Genomic DNA, 18720 nt, shown 5'->3' on the forward strand with positions numbered 1-18720 from the left:
CCCCCCAATCCCTGCCATGCAGCATGTCCTGTTCCAAGCCCCCAGAGCAGACACTCCCACCCAACCACACGGCAACACCCATTCCTGGCCCCAGCCACCAGAACAGGCCCCGGACCCTCCCTACCACGTGGCAGCCCTGGCCACCAGAGCAGGCCTCTGCCCGCCACATGGTTGTGGCAGGTCCTGTCCCCCCGAGCGGTGTTCTCATCACGTCATTTCAGCCAGCTCTGCCCACTGTAGCAGCTGCCTGCTGCATGAGTGCTGCTGTGCGACTCTCCAGAGGAGGTGGGCGGGGGAAAAAATGTGTGTGTAGGTGTGCACCTTAGTGGGAACTGTGGTGGTGGTACTTTTGTGTAAGAGTGGTTGCAAAAGCAAATTGTTGGTCATTCTCTAAGGCTATATTTGGAATTAAACTGAAATCTAATAAGTTGTGAGACTCCGTTCAATAGGCTTTATTGAACAAATTTGATTCAGAAATATTACCTAAATGTTTTTGGAAACTAAGAGAAAACCAAGAATCTTAACAATAACTTTCTTTTTTAAAAACTCCAAATTCTGCCTTGATATTTAGATCACTTGCAGTTAAATGTGAAATATAAAAAACATTGTTATAAATGCACCTTTTTAAAAATTTTGAAATGTATTTTGTGATGTCTGGAAGTAACCCTGATGCTCTTCTAGGCAGGGATAATACTTTGACAAGTCCGATGTGAAGCTATATATTTTGGACTGCTTAGTTTTGCTTCTGCTTCCTGAAGTTTTGAGCTGTTTCATGATCGTTTATTGATATTATTCAATGCAAGGTTATAATCTTTCTAGTTATACCACTCTGAGACTAACTCTGGTAAGTGCTTTGTATAAGAACTCAAAGGAGAAAATGTGCGTCAGTGTTTCTCATAACGTTGTCCTGGACCACTTGAATATTACTCTTCTGTTGCTCTTTTTTCCTCCTTCATGTAAATGGGGCAATATAAAACATTGGATTGTGAGATCATGCTGCACTTTTTGCCAATTGTTGTAGTCTCAATTTTGTAAGGGTAGAATTAGTGTGATTATCTTCCTTATTAGATATTGATTTAACAAGAAAGTTTTCCAACAGATCAGTGTTCAGTTGTAGAATAGTCTCGGAGTGAAAGTAGTGGAGAACAATGACACTTGTGACTCAAGTGGCCTGGACAAAACAGAGGAGGATGTATCTCTGACACAATCCTGATTTTTCTAAGTTTATTTTAATAGCAATAGAGTTGACTTAGCAAAAAATGTAACCATTTTTGTTTTTGCATTAGAAACTTCGTGGTACTATGGGTGCTATTGAAACAGGAACAGTCTCAACAAGTGATGTGAGTATCTCTTTGTAACATGTTAACATAGTGGCCTCTCAAAACATTAAACAGTCTTGTATTATTATCCAGAGTTTTCAAATTGATACAATCAGTGTTAAACAGGCCCAGATTATAACCAGCCCTAAAAACTAGATGTTGGGGGTGAGAAGATGGGGAAAGGGGAAATGGATTTTAAAAGTGTTCCGATGCTTACCCTTACATTGATTTTTCTCCCCCTTTGGAGCTTATTTTTATACTGTTTTCTTCTTGTATGGGTTTACCTCAGGACCTCTGCCTCATGTGCAATCAAGGGAATTAATGAGAACATGCAGAGTGGGATATTGAGACTCTGATGAGTGGTCTGACTTGGACTCTGCTAGGTTCTAATGACTCCTGGGAATGAAATCTTAAGAGCTGTGGAAGGAAGCTAAGAGCAAGAAATCTGTTGAAATATCACTGGCTTCTGAGAGCAGAATTACAATTATTGCATTATTGATAGTCCTCGTGGTGATGGCTTTTAAAAATGTGTATACGCCTGTTAAATATTGGTGTAAACAATTGATTTCTCTAGTTGTTGAGGAAAAAGGTTTGTTAGATCTTTTGACCTGGCATCAGGAAAGCTTAATGAGTGATGCATAAATGTAGATTTAAAAAAAATGCTGACATTTGAATGCAAAGCAATCCAGTTTTGGTTTGACCATTTTGTGATCTGATTGAGAACAGTCAGTATTTCAATTCTGATCTTTTGTCTTTCCCTAAGGGCTTATTATCCAGTCTTTTTGAAATTTTATTGAATTGAAACATCTGATATCTTCTAGACCTTGCACAATAGAGTGAAACAGTTTAACTCTTTCTCCATTCTGTGTTCAAAATGTTGTACCTGTTGAATCAAAACTCTTAAATTACAAAAATATAGCTCTTCAGAAAACATTCACTTGTATGAACTGAAGGATATATTAAATACTTTAAAATCTATATTGAATTTTGTGGGGGGAAAAAGGAATCTACTTGGGCAGTAGATCAGTTACTATTTATTTTCATGTGGATGAACAGTTGTGACTAGGGATGTAAGGGAGTAGCTGACTACCCAGTAAGCCTATGCTTATCAGGTAGTCGAGTTGACTATTTGTGTTGCTCCCTCCCCTGCTGCCTCTGTATCAGAGGCAGCAAAAGCGGGAGGGAAGCAGGAGAAAAACCAGTTTCCCCCAGCTCTGTCTCCATGGTGCTGGCCGTCTCCCACCTTGCTGCTACCTCTGTCGGAGGCAGCAGGGGCGGAGGGGCTGCTGCTGTGAAGCAGCCCCTGTCAATGGGGATTCTCAGCAGGGGGGCAGGCTTCCTGGCTCCTCCTGCCGTTTAAATGGCAGAGCTGCAACAGGGTTTGGTCCTGTGCCCCAGTATGAGCTGCGACAGAGCCGGGATACCTATTGGCTAATTGAGAATTTTTATCAACTACTGTCGACTACTTGATTAGTTAAATATCCATCTCTTAACAGCTCTAGTTCTGACTGCAGAGTCTTTGATGGTTATTATTCAAAGCAGTTTGATTTCAAGTTGCACTATGCAATTTTGCCACTTGATGGCACCAAGAAACAAAAGTATTTATCTAACACAGGTGGTGGATGTTGTCCGATAATGAAATGTGTGGGACATTAGTGCTTTTGCTTATCAATTCACATTGAGTCAGGATATTACAATTACAGCTGGCAGTGGTAGCATCATTCTGATTATGAGAAGGGGAAACAAAGGGGCAATTTAAATACTAAAAACTGAACACTAGCTGTTCAGTATCAAACTCTGACAGGCAGCAAAGGAAATTCAGAAGGTAATGTGGCTCTCTTTCTTTAATGTATCCTATTATAAATATGGTAGCAAATATTACATATAAAATCCCCCTCAGATAGACCTCTACAATATGCAGCTACAGAAACATGCCTCGAAAGCTTCATGCTTTAAGCCTTATCAAGCCTTCTTTCTTGAGAAAATTGACCTCTGAAGGGGAGAACTAAATTCCATGCCTTGTCGCCTCAGCCGGTACACTGGAAACAGCAGCATGTAGCTGGATTAAAAGGGAACATTAGGCTCAGTTCTGCATTGTGATGTAGGCAGTGCAGTTCCGAATGCAGTGTGGCAAAATAGCAGGTGAAAGTGGACTTCATAACATCAGTTTTCTATATGGTTGTGGCATAGTCAAGAAATGTCACCCAACTAACTTTTGCAAAAGCTGTGGCAAGATAAACAGTATGATCCGTGATGATTTTTAAGGTCCAAAGAGTGTTTAAAATTAAAGGCATTGATTTTTTTGAGATTTATAAGCATAAACCTGGAGTTGCTGCATGTCCTTTAAATGTAAACTAAACCCTGAAAACAGTATCTTCACTAAGAAAAAAGATGTATTTCTAATTTGCATTAACTAGATAGTTAATGAAGACAAAATGTCTTCATTTTAACCCATGCTTATTGGTCAACAGTTACCAACTAATATGGGTTAAAACTACAGCTTCCAATGCCTTCACTAAGATTTTTAATACAGGTTAGATTATAGTTAGTTAAAATACCTTTCCCCCCCTTTTGAAGACAAGGCCTAAAAGTGGAGATAGAAACATTTCCTTAGACACTCCCTTACAATACTGCTGTTTCAACTCTCCTTTGTGCAGATGGCCTTAGAACAGTGACTAATCTTACTTTCATATATCCTTCAGTATGTAAAATTGTAATCGGAGGATGAATTCAAGATACAGTGACAGCTTTTTACACAAACTGAAGGAAATTATGCCTCATCCTAATGAAAGATATGAGGGGTTTATATTTTAATTGAAAGCAGTAATGGAAGATGGTGTCTTAAAGATGTGGCAATTCTTAGTTTCAGTAGTATAGAGGTACTTCCTATGTTGCAAATAAGTGACTAAAATGATTGACATTTGTACAGTAAATTTGTTGCAAGAGTGAAGGATTTTGTTGTGTACAGCAGATGCTTCCATCCATATTCCCTTTTGTTTGACAGATTTATGAAAACAAATACCTATCTAGAGTTGCCAGATGGTTTCAACAATAATACCAAACACACTTGACATTACATCACAATCTATATTACATCTTACAGTAAAACTCCGATGGTCCAGCACCATCAGGAACCCAGAAGTGCTCTGGCAGCCGGACCATTGGAGCCACTCTGCCCCCAGCTTCCCCTATTCAGCTGCTGCTGAAACTGACCAGCAGCTGACTCCAGGAAGCCCAAGGCAGAGCTGTTCTGCCCCGGGCTTCCTGGAATCAGCCACTGATCAGTTTCAGCAGCAGCTGACTTGGGGACGCCTGGGGTAGAGCAGCTGGGGCGCTGCCAGGTTGGTCCCCACAGCGCCGAGGTGCGGTGCTGCGGGGACCAACCTGGCAGCGCCCCAGCTGCTCTGTCCCAGGCGTCCTGATTCAGCCGCTGCTGAAACTGACCAGCGGCTGACTCCAGGAAGCCCGGGGAAGAGCAGCTCTGCCTCGGGCTTCCTGGAGTCAGCCGCTGATCAGTATCATCAGCGTCTGACCTGGGGACACCTGGGGCAGAGCAGCTGGGGGACTGCCGGGTTGGTCCAGTAGCGCCGAGGAGCGGTGCTGCGGGACCAACCCAGCAGCACCCCAGCTGCTCTGCCCCAGGTGTCCCCAAGAGCAGCTGGGGTGCTGCCGGGTTGGTCTCGCAGCGCCAAGGGTCGTCGCTACCGGACCTACCCGGCAGCACTCCAGCTGCTCTACCCCAGGCGTCTCCAATTCAGCCTCTGCTGGTCAGTTTCAGTAGCAGCTGAATCAGGGACGCCTGGGGCTGAGCCGGACTTTCGGAAGGGGGGGCTATGAGGGGTCTGGGGTGGCATCCCCCCCACCACCCCAGACTTCTCATAGCCCCCCCTTCTGATAGTCTGGCATATCTGATAATCCGGCACCCCCTGGGTCCCAAAGGTGCCGGATTATCAGAAGTTTACTTTTAGAAAATACCAGGCACTTATATTTTCTCATTTATATTTTCTCAATTTTGTTTCCCAAACAGAAAGCTCAAATACTGGACTGACCTGTTCAAAACTGGACACCTGGCAACCCCTATACTTATCTGTTGATATAAATGGTCTGGTTATATGAAGTAGGGATGCAAGAGTGTAACTGTTTAAATGGTTAACTGATAAAACATTAGTTTATTGGTTTCCGTTATAGTTACATGTTGGCTCCCAGCCCTGCTCCTGGGGAGCTGGCTGCTGCTCTGCACTGTAGGCTCTGCAATATAAAGCTTATACTGCAGAGCCCACAGCTCAGCCAGCTCTCTGGGAGTGGGTCCAGCAGCTGGGAACAGGAGTGCTTATATCAGGCTCCTAGAGCATCCCCAGCTACTGGCCCTGCTTCTGGGAAGCTGGCTGGGCTGTGGGGTCTGCAGTATAATCTTTATTCTGCAGAGCCCACAGTGTACGTAACTGCTAGGATTTTTAACAGTTCAATGGTTACATTTTAAAGCATTTTTACACCCCCTAATAAAAAGGTGGAAGTGGGAACTGGGTGAAAAAATTCATTTGCTGTTCTTGTGGAACTGTCAGCATCTTTTATTGCTTTGTACTTTTTCGTTTCATATAGGACTTGCTTTGAAAAGTCTTTCTTCCTTTAAGTGTTTTAACCATGTCTAAATATTTTCTGATAAATTAGTAAAAATGTTTGAGAATCTGAAGAAAATCAGAGTAAAGTACTATTCTCATGGCACCTTGAGAGTTTTGCTGTGACTATGAAAAGTATAATATGCAGTCCAAATAACCCTTTAAACTTCAGTCAGCTTATCATGTATATATCTCACAGTCATGGAGCTGTTGAGATTAAAAAGATTTCCCTCATCTCTCAATCAATCTAGCCCATTGACTACTTCATATATAAGTGTGTTTGTATACAGAGGAACATATAATACCAAATGATTGGGCTTTTCAGCTTTATTTTGGAGATTATTCTCCAATATAACAGACTTCACTTCTGGGAAACTTTTTGGTTATACAACTTATGGGCTCTTTTGTTAATACAATAAAACAATTTGTTTATAATTTAAAACCCCTTTTTAAAATGTGGAGGTGATTTTTGGGAAATAATACATGTTTTTATGCTAAATCAAGTTGAGATGCTTTAGACAGGCCATTTACATACTGGTAAACAAGGCAAAGAATTAATTTAGTGGGAGGAACTGTTCTAAATGTGTAGAAGCAAACAATGGACTTTGGTTTCACACACAGAGAGAAGGCATATTCAGATGTTAGAAAATGCTCCTACTTGTGTACATATTTTCATACTCAGAGTTCTTCTCTACTTAGATTGTTGGGTTTTGGGGATTGTGAATGTCTTTTACCATGTGTAGATAGTGTTTTTTATAACCTATCCCCCCCCCCCCTTTTTTTTTGAGCTACTAGATATTTAATGCTTATTTAACATTCATTTTTCCAATCTTTGCAACAGTTGCTCCAGTGGGCAAGTACTGTTACTGGCATCAAAGCCCTGTACATTGTGACTTTTGTTGTCCTCTAATCCTTTTTCTATGTGCTCAAGCAGCATGACTGACTATCCTCTTGTCGTCTTCTCTTATTCTAATCTCTGCCTCTGGGTTTCTGAATTTATATCTAGTTCCACAGAGAGGGTCTGTGACAGAGCTAAGATTACAGTTGGAGTTCTGGGGGGAGGGGATATTTTCCTCAGAGAACCTGCTTCTTGTTAGAAATCCTGCTAGTTGCCAAAGTTGTAGCAGTATTCCACTTTCAGTAGTCTGCCATAATGGTTTGATTACGAAGTTTTTCTGAAGTATACGTATTTATTGATCACCATCAAATGAAGACACTTCTAATAACACTTGCGAATCACAGATGTAAGAAGATGAGAATTCCAAAAAGTTCAGTAAGGGCAAGGTGATATTCCTTTATAGACAGTCTTTTTTTTTCTTTTTTTCTTCAGATCCTAACTAGAGTAACTTTTGTCTCAGAATGGCCTCACTAGTGCTGTAGAGTCAATGGTGTATTGAATGGAAGGAAGGTGGCTAGTGATTCACTTCTCTTTTTTTCAATGAAAGCTTTGAATAATAATTCTGCAGTTGAATCTGAAGTTGCTCACATGCTGAATTGTTCCTGACTGACCCCACAGTTCCCTTCATACTGGAAGGGGATGGGATGGGGGGAGAGGAACTCCATTCTTCCTCTCTTCGCTCTGGATAACACATTCACTGAAAGGTTGAAAATTTATGTACCTTGTTTGCATTGATGGAATTCTTTTTAAAACATGGAATCAAGTGTCAACCTTTTCTGAATGCCAACAAAGCAGTAGTAGTGTAGTACCCAAGAAGTTATTAATAAAGGGTTTAGCAAAGGAGATTCGCTGATTGTTGACAAAAATCTTCATTTCTTAAGATGAAGAGGCTGGTTAGCATTTCACTTCCTGAAGGTAACCATCTCAAACTGCAATGCATAAAGTCAGAAATTCAATGGCCTTCCAAAGGACTTGCAGAGGTTTCCAAGCATTTTTAGGTGTATAAAACAGTGACACATGCTCCTGCATGCATGAATACTTGCCTGTTTTTTTCATGGCACTTGAACACTTGTATAAAGCAAATCTGGTCACAATCACAGGTTTAATATTATTTTGCAAGAGTTTCTACTAGCATCCATCTACACACATGATTCTCCTACACTAGTTTAGATTGAATTACAGACTCACCATTACAGGGCATATGTTATGTCCCTTTTTTTAGAAAAATGCCTTTCAAATTATTGAAGCTTTCTTTCAAAAATTCATATTTGTGTGATACTGTTTTCTGTAATTCAGTCTCTGACCTACTGAGGTTTTTATAAAATTTCAAGAATATTTAATGTTTTAATTATCTTAAAATAAAGGTGGCCTTGTTTCCACGTTAGAGTTCCCAATATGTGCAGTGTGTGGCTGGATGCCTGCAGCTGATGCTCCGGGTCAATGAATATCGCTTTGCATGGGTAGAAGCAGATGGAGTAAACTGGTGAGTGTATTGCTTACTCTATACAGGAATACAGGTTGAACCTCTGTTGGGACTTTCTGGTCCTGCAACATCTGTGGTTTGCTAGAGGGCAGCAGAGCCCAGTGAGAAGGTTGGCACCTCCCTCTCCCAGACCTCCTATGGTCGGGCAAACTCCCTTGTCTTGGACCAGTCAGGCCCCAAGAGTGCTGGTCCAGAGAGGTCCAACCCGTAGTTGCTTTTCAAACATGCTCAGTAGTCTGTTCCCCAAATGACCTTCCTTGCAATGTAAGGCTATGTCTAGACTTGCATGATTTTCCGCAAATGCTTTTAACTGAAAAGTTTTTCTGTTAAAAGCATTTGTGGAAAAGAGCGTCTAGATTGGCATGAATGCTTTTGCGCAAAGCACTTTTTGCGGAAAAGCGTCCGTGCCAATCTAGACGCGGTTTTGCGCAAGAAAGCCCCGATCGCCATTTTCGCCATTGGGGCTTTTTTGTGCAAAACGGTTCTCAGCTGTCTACACTGGCCCTCTTGCGCAAAAGCATTTGCGTAAGAGGGCTTTTTCCCCGAACGGGAGCATCATAGTATTTGCGGAAGAACACTGACAATCTTGCATCAGATCATCAGTGTTCTTGTGCAAATTCAAAGTGGCCAGTGTAGACAGCTGGCAAGTTTTTCCGCAAAAGCATTTGCTTTTGCAGAAAAACTTGCCAGTCTAGATGCAGCCTAAGTGTTTAAGCTTAATTTTCAAAAGACTTTTCTCATCTTATAGGTATAGTGTTTGGGCCTGAAACCCTTATTTGTGTTCATATAAAAATCTATGCATGCAAATACATGATTGAAAAATTAGGGGTGCTCATTGAGGCCACATAGCTGTTTGGGTCTTCATAAAGTATTGTTTTATTAACTTAAAGGTGATCGTAGCTATTTGTCTTTAAGGTTAGAACGCTATGCAGGAGATTTGTTACATATGAGACTTAGATTTAAAAAATATTGAAGGTCTGGTAGAAACTTGAAGTGATCTTTAATGTTAGGATTGGTGAAAAGTGATAATTTGTGGAATTATATCTCCATTTTATTATGCAATTTTTTAATAGGTCATTTTCTGCCCAAACCCTGACAATTATTTTCAAAATGGAATAAATAGTTTTTCAGGAGTTCAAAAACTTGTCACTGGCCTGACCTGGAAAAAATCATTATTAATCTCTGTATTGTAAATTACCTGTTACTAGAACTGATTTGAGATTCAAATTTTTCATTCTATGGTAAATTCACAACAAAAAATCCTTTTGTCCTGAAGTGGATCAAAAAGTCAAAATTTCTGGTGAAATGAAGATTCTGAAAAAGTTTGTTTGGCAAATATCTACCTGATGCATGTCCTTTTAGTAAGTTCAATGTGTGTATTTCAGTTAGCATATAGAAATAAACTAATACAATTTAATAGCCAAAACAATGAAGTTGAAACAAAGTGCATTGACTCTGTTGAAAAGAAGCACTTGGACAGTTTTTCATAAAATTGAGAGAATCAAAATATTTCCACAATATTTTTATCAAATTAATATTTTCTATTAAAAACGGTATTGTCTAAAATCTTGTGGCCTGCTCTACTTATTGTTCTGCACATAAGTGAAAACTCTGTTCAGTAGATATATTACTGTGGTCATAGTTCCATCTAATTTCTTGATAAGTATTTGACTTTCATGACCTGGCGTGACTCTGAATACAGGCTGAGATTAGAAGACACATCATAAAGAGTGCACATTAATTTGCATTTTGCGCACATTGTAGAGCGATAAACTGTTTCATTTCAAGATAAAACTGGGGACGTCCAAAGATCATGGTCTTACTCTTTTTTTTTTTTCTGTCCACTCTCCAACTCCCTAAGCAATCCCAGAATAGATGCACGTTTCTCCTAAAATGATAGTGACATATATTAATTATATTAACATTCTCTAGATTACTTTATCTGTCCAGTGGCAGTTAATCTGAATGCGGGAGGTAAAATGTACTGTAGTAGGTTATATTTAGAGAAGTACTGCATTAGATCCTATTTAGAAAACATTCTTTGCAACCATAAGGCTTGGAAATGTGTGTCAGTCTGATTTCATCTGATCTTTCCTGCCAGGTGACAGAATGACATCAACAGGTTCTCTCAGTGAAGCGAAAGCAGCCAAAGTGCGGGGGTTGGCAAGAGTAGGGAGCAGAGGGTGCGGACCCCTAGTAACTCATTAAAAATGAAAGTTTACCTGAATAAAGTGATTAAGTTGATCAGATAAGTGCAAGTGCTGGGTGTCATGAACTTGGTTTCATTCAGTCCTCGGTTGTGTATATAACTTAATGTAGCTTTTGCCAATGAGCTCTTGCTAAATTAAAGAAATCTCACATGTTCAGGGTCATGTACACCGTGCACTTGCCCATTATTAAACATTTGCTCTACTACATATGTTAAATGTCTTTCAGTATCATGGGAGTCCTGAGCAACAAATGTGGCTTCCAGCTCCAGTATCAGATGATTTTTTCCATATGGTTGTTGGCGTTCAGTCCTCAAATGTGTGAATATCTGCGAAGGTATAATATTGTTCCAGTTCTGTCTGATATTCTCCAAGAATCTGTCAAAGAGAAAGTAACTAGGATCATCCTTGCAGCATTTCGGGTAAGTGTAGTTGACTGTAATTGTATTGTGGTTACGTGAACTTGTCTCTTACCAAAAAACTGTGTCCCTAGATTATTTCCAGGTGTGCTGGATTGGCTGTGCAGTTCACATTAATTCTGGCTTTCCTTTCAGAGTCAATATGTGGATTCTTTGTAGGGTAAAATGTATGCAGTTGTCTGTGACTTCCTAAACTGGCAGATCCCAATATGAATGTTCCTTCATCTATTTACAGAATGTATTTTAAATAAATGCTGCTGGAAAAATTGGTGTTACCACACAAGAATTATACCCCTTAACACTTAGTAAAGGGTGAATTGCCCTTGCAGATATTTCATAAAAATACCAACTCTGACAGAAAATGTTCTCACCGGCCTTTCCGAGGAGAAACTTCCTAAGACTTGTGTATTGGAATAAGATGTTTATGCAAAAGTGCTGAGTGGTTGACTTCTTGTGAATATTATATCAATAAAGTGTGAAAAGGGCTGATCCTATCGGATGTTTTATAATACCAAAGCATTGTTACCTCCTGAATCTTTAAGTGTGCTCGTGGGCGAGCATGCACACATTTCTCTGGTTTGTGTGTCATCCCATTTTGCTCTCAGGCGTTGGATGTTTTATGTGCACACACCTTTCAAATGTGGTTGTGTATATTATAGTGAATTAAAATGGCTAATTGAGGGAGGATGGTGCAGACATGGGAAACTTCCTTTTTATGGGAAGAACTACAGTTGTACATGGTTTGGTTGGGCTCCAGTGTAATTTCTGTATTTGGAAACTTGATATCTGACACAGATGTAATCTTCATTTTGAATTTCAGTCTTTCTGGTGTTTTTAAATTTTGTTTTTGATTTAACAGAAGTATAAGAATTTTAAAACTTTGAAGTATGGAACTTAAATTGCAACGTGTGTACTTCAGCAGTGATATTCATTGCACTTTTGTACGTGTTGAAAAGTAACCTTCTGGTCTTCATAACAATCTCAGAAAACTCTCCAATCCTACCATAATAGTGTATGAATATATGATGTCTCATGCAAATTGATACTTGTTGGATCTTGAGTCCAACAGTGCATTGGATCTTCTGGGCAGAGAAACTCAAAACACAGGAATCTGCTTTCTCATTTTAGTCTGCTCTGTGTTTGGCTAAAAATTTCCTGAATCATCATCATCATCATCATCATCATCATGTTTTGCAGAGAGGTTTCCTATCACTTTCTCTCCTCCTTAGTCTATAGCTCTGGATTGGAGAAGGATGTTCAGTCTATGCTAACTGTTGAGTAGCATACCTTTTTGTTTTTAGGATTGTCCAATAACATACCTTTGTCTACAGGAAATGCATGTTTGGAGTTTTTTTGTGAATCTTCTTTAAAAAGCTCTAGGATATAAAGCACAAAAAAGTGTATTAATGTTACCACAGAAATCTTGGTTGGCACTTGTGCCTAAACATTCTTCCAGCTGTCAGGATGTAAAGGATGATAGGTTATGAAATTGGGAGTATCTTGTCATCCATTTAAGCTAGTTTATATGTGCTTGTCTATTCAGGGCATCAGTAGAACTTGAGAGTAAATTTAAAAAAAAAACCAATGGTTATATTTAAAAGAAATAAGTATTGGGTAATTTACTAACTGAATAGTCGATGCAACTAGGGCTGTTGCTACATTTCAAAGGCGAAAGCGCTGAAGCCTGGGGTCAGCTGCAGACTCCCCTGCTGATCCTGGGATCCAAGTGGTGCTGCCTCTTTGAAATGCTGCGAGGATCCTGATGCTGGGCTCTCCGCAGCATTGAAAGCAGCAGCGTGAATCCTGGGGTCAGCTGAGGAGTCCCCAGTTAATCCTGGGCTTCAAGTAGTGCTGCCACTGTGAAATGCCGCGAAGTTCCTGATGCTGAGCTTCCCATGGCATTCAAAGTGGCAGTGCCTCACAGAGCAGCTGACCCCGGGCTCTGTGCGGTGCTGCTGCTTTGAAGTACCCCCCCCCTTTTCCCTCCCCGTTGCTGCCTCTATCTGATAGAGGCAGCAGGTGGGGGGAGGAAGACGACTAGTCGACTATACTGTCCACTATCGGATAAGCATTGATTATTGGATAGTCGACTAGTCCTTCACATCCCTAGTTTGAAGAACCCTAAATATGAACATCGCTTGCTTATAATTTAAGCAAAGTATTGGGAAATTTAGTAGAAATGATAATTGAAACTTTACTAAATTACTGGACAGACTTCTGTTGGTAAGAGACAAGTTTTGATCTTTCATAGAGCTCTTCTTCAGGTCCAGTCAAAGATATTACCTCATTGGCCTTGTCTAATATTCTGGGACCTGCAGCTCTACCACAGTGCATATGTTATATTGGTGGTCTAGTTAATTCTCCCTTGCTTGAAAGATATCATAGGAACATATCTTTTGCTTACTGAGGCTTTTTTATATTGATAATAAGCATTATCAGAATAAAAAGTGACTGACTTTGATTGAATAGCATAATTTCAACTTGATTAAATTGAACTGATATTAGGATTCAATGCAGCAGCCAATGATTTCATTGTGTGATTGTCAGCACTCTTCCTACTAATAGAGATGGGTTTGAGCTAAAATCTCTGATCTGAATATGCCCAAACTTTGAGGAGGCTGACTTCTAGATTCAGACGTGAACTGTGCATGACAAGGCCTGTCTCTAGTTCCTAAAACCATTATATTACTCTCTGTATTGGAAGTTATGTGGGAATAACGTAAATCAGTCACTTTCATACCATTGCAAAGTAATACACGTAATTGAACTAACCTAACTGAAAATTAGGGCCAAAACCTGTTGAAATCCTTGTTGACTCATAATACTGCCCTCTCAAGTAAGCATTTTTATAAAAGATTTACACTATTGATGAAAATGCATACCTTCTTGCATAATTTAATTGCATCTTAGATGTTTTTAGCTGAAAAATAGGTAATAAATATTAGTATTTTTAAATTGTAAATGATTATTTACATTGAATTTTTTAAATTGGTCTTTTTTTTCAGAATCTTTTAGAAAAATCTACTGAAAGAGAAACTCGCCAAGAATATGCTCTCGCTATGATCCAATGCAAAATTCTAAAGCAACTAGAGAACTTGGATCAGCAGAAGTATGATGATGAAGACATAAGTGAGGATATTAAGTTTCTACTGGAAAAACTTGGTGAGAGTGTCCAGGATCTTAGGTATATTTTCTAGTATACACTTTTAACACTATCACTTGAAATACTGGTAAATTTACTGATTTTTATTATGTTTTGAAACAGAAAATGTAGATACACTGGTGATGATCTGCTACACTGTATTTTTCTAGCAGTATATGGACAGCTCAGTTTCTGGGTGATAGAATACTTAAGTTGGCTCAAAGTCACTTGATGTGGATTTTTCTCACATCCCACATCAACATAGTTGTGCCTGCCTAATTTTCTAGTGTACATCAGGCCTAAGGCTTACATTTCTGAAGTGGGCCAAGTGAGAGAACTTTCAGAAAATATTTGTCCTCTTCCCTCAACTTGTGTTCACTTTCATGTTTTTTTTAGGATGTTCCATCAATGTTTTAACAACTTACCCAGATAAGAATTTTGATACAGCTTTGTAAAAATGATGATTTTCAGTTTATTGTAATAAATCCTACTGTTTCTCCAGCAGCTCATCTCCTTATATATTGTTCAGGGCCCATTCCTGGGAAACTAGAATTTTACCTTGTGTGTTTTTTTGCATCCTAGCTCATTTGATGAGTACAGTTCTGAACTCAAGTCAGGAAGATTGGAATGGAGTCCTGTACACAAATCTGAAAAATTTTGGCGAGAGAATGCTGTGAGATTAAACGAAAAGAATTATGAGCTATTGAAGTAAGTTCTTGAGTTTTCATAAACTTCTCATTCTCTCGCCTTACTGTTCTCTAAAGTATATTTCTAGTTTTCAAATTCAAACCAAGTGTACTGTGGTATTTATTTCAACATGAACAATAAGTACCGTAATTTAGTTTTGTAGAAACATTACCCAGGAAGAAGAGGCGGTCAGAACATTAGTATTCAAAGTGTGTGCGGCTTTTTTTGAAAGCGAGAATTATCTGCTTAGATGTTGAATTGGTTGTTTTCATTAACTGAGCAAGGTACTTCTGTTGAGGGGTGACCTCCTCTGGGAGGCCCCTGCTGCTGGAAGGTCTGGTGGAGTAGGGGTTAATTGCAGAAGACCTTTGTACATACAAGTTTAGGGGGGATGAGGCCTGCGTTCTTTCCCCCCTTTCCCCTATATCTGATGAGCCAGAAGCAAGTCTTTGGGAACATACGCCATTTAAGATAAGCATTGTTGCCAGTATAGCAAGAACAAGTATAAGATAAGGATAAAGGGCAAGAACGCATACACAGTTCTTTTTACCCTAACATACTGATCACGTAAACAAGGCCAAAGAACAAGTAGAACTAGATCAGGACCAGATCGATAACTAAGAGCAAAGCCCTACATCAGCACGTAATGAGTAACCCCTGGAAATTTCCAAACTGCAAAACAAGGCAAGAGAACTGTATTTAAGGCTGCACCAAAGCACAGCATTGTGGACCTCACCGATGGGCTTTGGGTACCGGCACCTCGGAAGCTGAGACAACCTCCCACTTGGTCCGCAGCCGACTCGGGATCCCCGGCTAGCAGGAAGGGACGTAAGAGATGCCGCTTCTTTGTTATGTTGCCCTTCTAGTTAAGGGGTGCAGCTGTTAGTTGTCAGGAAATAAACTACTTGTGCTTGACAGATACTTATGTAGTGTCCTTTGTACTTTGAGAACCCAGTGTCGGACCTGAGACTTACTCTTGCCGGCAACAGGTGGCTATACCACTCTGGGGTTATCCCAGCGGCTCCTTCCTCATTAGCGGGCCGCCTGGACTGAGCTGTCCGAGGGTTTTTTTAGTCCAGTTCCACTGGGAGCATGCCCATCAGGGCCGTAAAGGAGGGACTCTTTCAACCAGTTGGGCAGAGCTCACTCTCTGCTCTCCAGTGTGGGGTTGATATACCCCATCACAACTTTGTTGATTACATAATAGATATCGTGTCAAAAACGCTGGCTTAATTTGCAGTCTCACATGATGATGTTTGAACTATTTCAGTTAAATAAACTTTAAGTAATACCCGCTAATACAATCCCAAAATCTGACTTCACTGTACCTTACTCAACATTTTGTGAGACGTCCCATCACTCTTCTAAATAATACCTTTTTTTTTGGTTTTGAGGTTGAGGATCTCTTTAGAGATATGGGATTATTCTGTGAGACCTTTGGCTCAATACGTTACGGTCCACACTGTATCTAGTTTCTGAGGTGGGATTTAATAGTGCAGCTACTGATCCTACTCTGTCCATGATAAGTACCTTTCTTTTTGGCTGGCTTTCAGAATCCAGTTAAAGTTGGATTTTAAATTGTTGTGAATGCTCTGTTAATTGTCTGGTTGATTTTTGTGGCCCTTCTTGTTCTAATTTGTTCCTCAGTGTCAGTGTTGCAGCCAATATTTATACAACATGTAAAACCCGGAAATGGTTGGAGTGCGTGATAAAGAAGAAGGCATGGCATGAGATTGGACAGCTTGTGGCTGTGCAACAGAGTTTCTTGACCTTCAGCACAGAATCTATGGAGTCCCAGTAGTAGGCACGCGGGTGTCTGGAGAGTCTTGTCACACTTACAGAAACCAGTGTTTCATGCCTCAATAATTTTTTCACTTTGCTTTGTTTAAGATTGTTCAGACTAGCTTGTCAACCTTTGAGGAGACAGAATAGGAACTAGCAGTCATCTGCTTGAATTGCTGAAAGTCTCTCGCTGAGGTTCTGGTAGTGCTCAGAGTACCTTGGGCTATGATCAATCATTTAAATCAATATTTCTCTTAAAAGATGTCCCTCAAAAGCTTGAGTCCGTCCCCCCCCCCCCTTTTTTTTTGAGTTTTTTTTCAGTGTATATATTTGCTGAGATACTAGGATCTGTTGTTCTGGAGCAACACCCCCATTTAATCTGTATGCCGGGGGGTAGCTTTAGTTAAGTGATATAGTAAGTGGTGCCTTTATTGTGTAGATGATCTCCAACTTTACCTCTTTCATCCACTGCACAGTTCAGTTAATCTTTTATGACTATTTGAGACTGGAGCCTGGGTAGGTGCTAGCAAGCCAAAAACAGAACCTAGATGCGACTAGAAGTATAAGAGAAGATGCTGAGGACATTTTTGCTTATCTTTCTTTTACTAAGGATTGTAAAACAGAATGCCTCTTGTTCTTCCCTCTGATATTTGTTAAGAGGAAGAAGGAGAAAAATTGTTCTTCACTTGTGATGATAGGACAAGAAGCAATGGGCTTAAATTGCGGCAAGGAAGGCTTAGGTTGAATATTAGGAAAACTTCCTAACAGGCTGGTTAAGCACTGAAATAAATTGCCTAGGGAGATTGTGGAATCTCCATCATTGGAGGTTTTTAAGAGCAAGTTAAACATCTGTCGGGGTGTTTTTGTTGGTGCTTGGTCCTGCCATGAGTGCAGGAGACTGGACTAGACAATCTCTTGAGGTTCCTTCCAGTCCTATATTTCTAAGTACTATAGTGCAATCTCTCTATCATGAAAGTTTGAACATACAAATGTTGTACTGTGTACAAAAATAATTGTGTTAAAAATAGAACAATGAAAAGCTTTAAAACCTACAAGTCAAACTCAGTTCTGCTTCTTGTTCAGCCAATTGCTCAGTCAATCAAGTTTGTTTACATTTGCGGGAGATAATGCTGACTACTTTTTATTTACATTGTAGTCTTCCTATTTGTGTCCTGAAGTATTCCCATTTGTGTCCTCAGCACCATTCCAGAAGACATGCATCCATGCTGCTGATGGGTTAGTTCTGTTCGATAACAGTCCAAAGCAGTGTGGACTGACATGTTAATTTCCATTGTCTAAGTCAGATGTCACTAACACATGGTAGTTGGCTTTTTTTGTGTGTGATGGTTCGGGTTCTGTAGTTTCTACATTGGAGTATTGCGGTTTTAAGACTTCTGACAGCATCTTCCACCCCACAAACCTCTCAGATTTTAGAAAACACTTTAGATTCTTAAACCTTGGGTCAAGTAACAAAGCTATTTTTAGAAATCTCACATTAGTACCTTCCTTGTGTCTTGTCAAATCTGCAATGAAAGTGTTATTAAAATGAACAGCATATGCTGGGTCAGCATCTGAGCCTGCTATAATATGAAATACATGGCAAAAATGTGGGTAAAACAGAGCAGGAGACTTGAAATTGTCCCCCAAGTAAGTCACTAACAAATTTAATTAACATATTTTTTTTAATTCTCTTCCAGAATATGATCTGAGGAAGTGGGTCTGGCCCACGAACTCTCATCATCTATTAAACCATCTTGTTAGTCTTTAAAACGCTATATAGTTTTTCCTTTTGTTTTAGCAAGATCAGTCTAACATGGCTACCTCTCTACTACTAATCAGCATGGAAGAATATTCTCTGGAATGGTGGTTGGATCATGAAAGAGAATATGAATGTTTAGCATATCTGGCACATAAATATCTTTCAGGTGACATTGTAAATCAGAAGTTAGCAGCATTATCTCCTGTAAATGTGTACAAACTTGCTTGTCTTAGCAATTGGCTGAACAAGAAGTATGACTGAATGAACTGGTAGGCTCCACAGTTTTACATTGTTTTATTTTTGAACACAGTTGTTTAGCAATAAAAAAATCTACATTTGTAAATTGTACTTTCATGGTAGAGATTATAGTACAGTATCTGAGATGAATTGAAAAATACTGTTTCTTTT

At 39.7% G+C, this 18720-nt stretch overlaps 1 protein-coding gene across 2 annotated transcripts in view; it reads left to right on the forward strand.

The window, feature by feature from the left end:
* Nucleotides 1–18720, forward strand: part of ATP6V1H (ATPase H+ transporting V1 subunit H) — a 65701-nt gene that overhangs the window by 24427 nt on the left and 22554 nt on the right. For both annotated transcript variants that reach the window (XM_006112183.3, XM_014577437.3), the window contains exons 7-11: nucleotides 1287–1340; nucleotides 8219–8316; nucleotides 10753–10945; nucleotides 13948–14126; nucleotides 14667–14792. In XM_006112183.3, the coding sequence (XP_006112245.2) occupies nucleotides 1287–1340; nucleotides 8219–8316; nucleotides 10753–10945; nucleotides 13948–14126; nucleotides 14667–14792 (650 nt within the window). The remainder of the gene's footprint in view (nucleotides 1–1286; nucleotides 1341–8218; nucleotides 8317–10752; nucleotides 10946–13947; nucleotides 14127–14666; nucleotides 14793–18720) is intronic.

The sequence above is a fragment of the Pelodiscus sinensis genome, chromosome 2 (assembly GCF_049634645.1).
Source record: "Pelodiscus sinensis isolate JC-2024 chromosome 2, ASM4963464v1, whole genome shotgun sequence".
NCBI classification, from domain to species: domain Eukaryota; kingdom Metazoa; phylum Chordata; order Testudines; family Trionychidae; genus Pelodiscus; species Pelodiscus sinensis.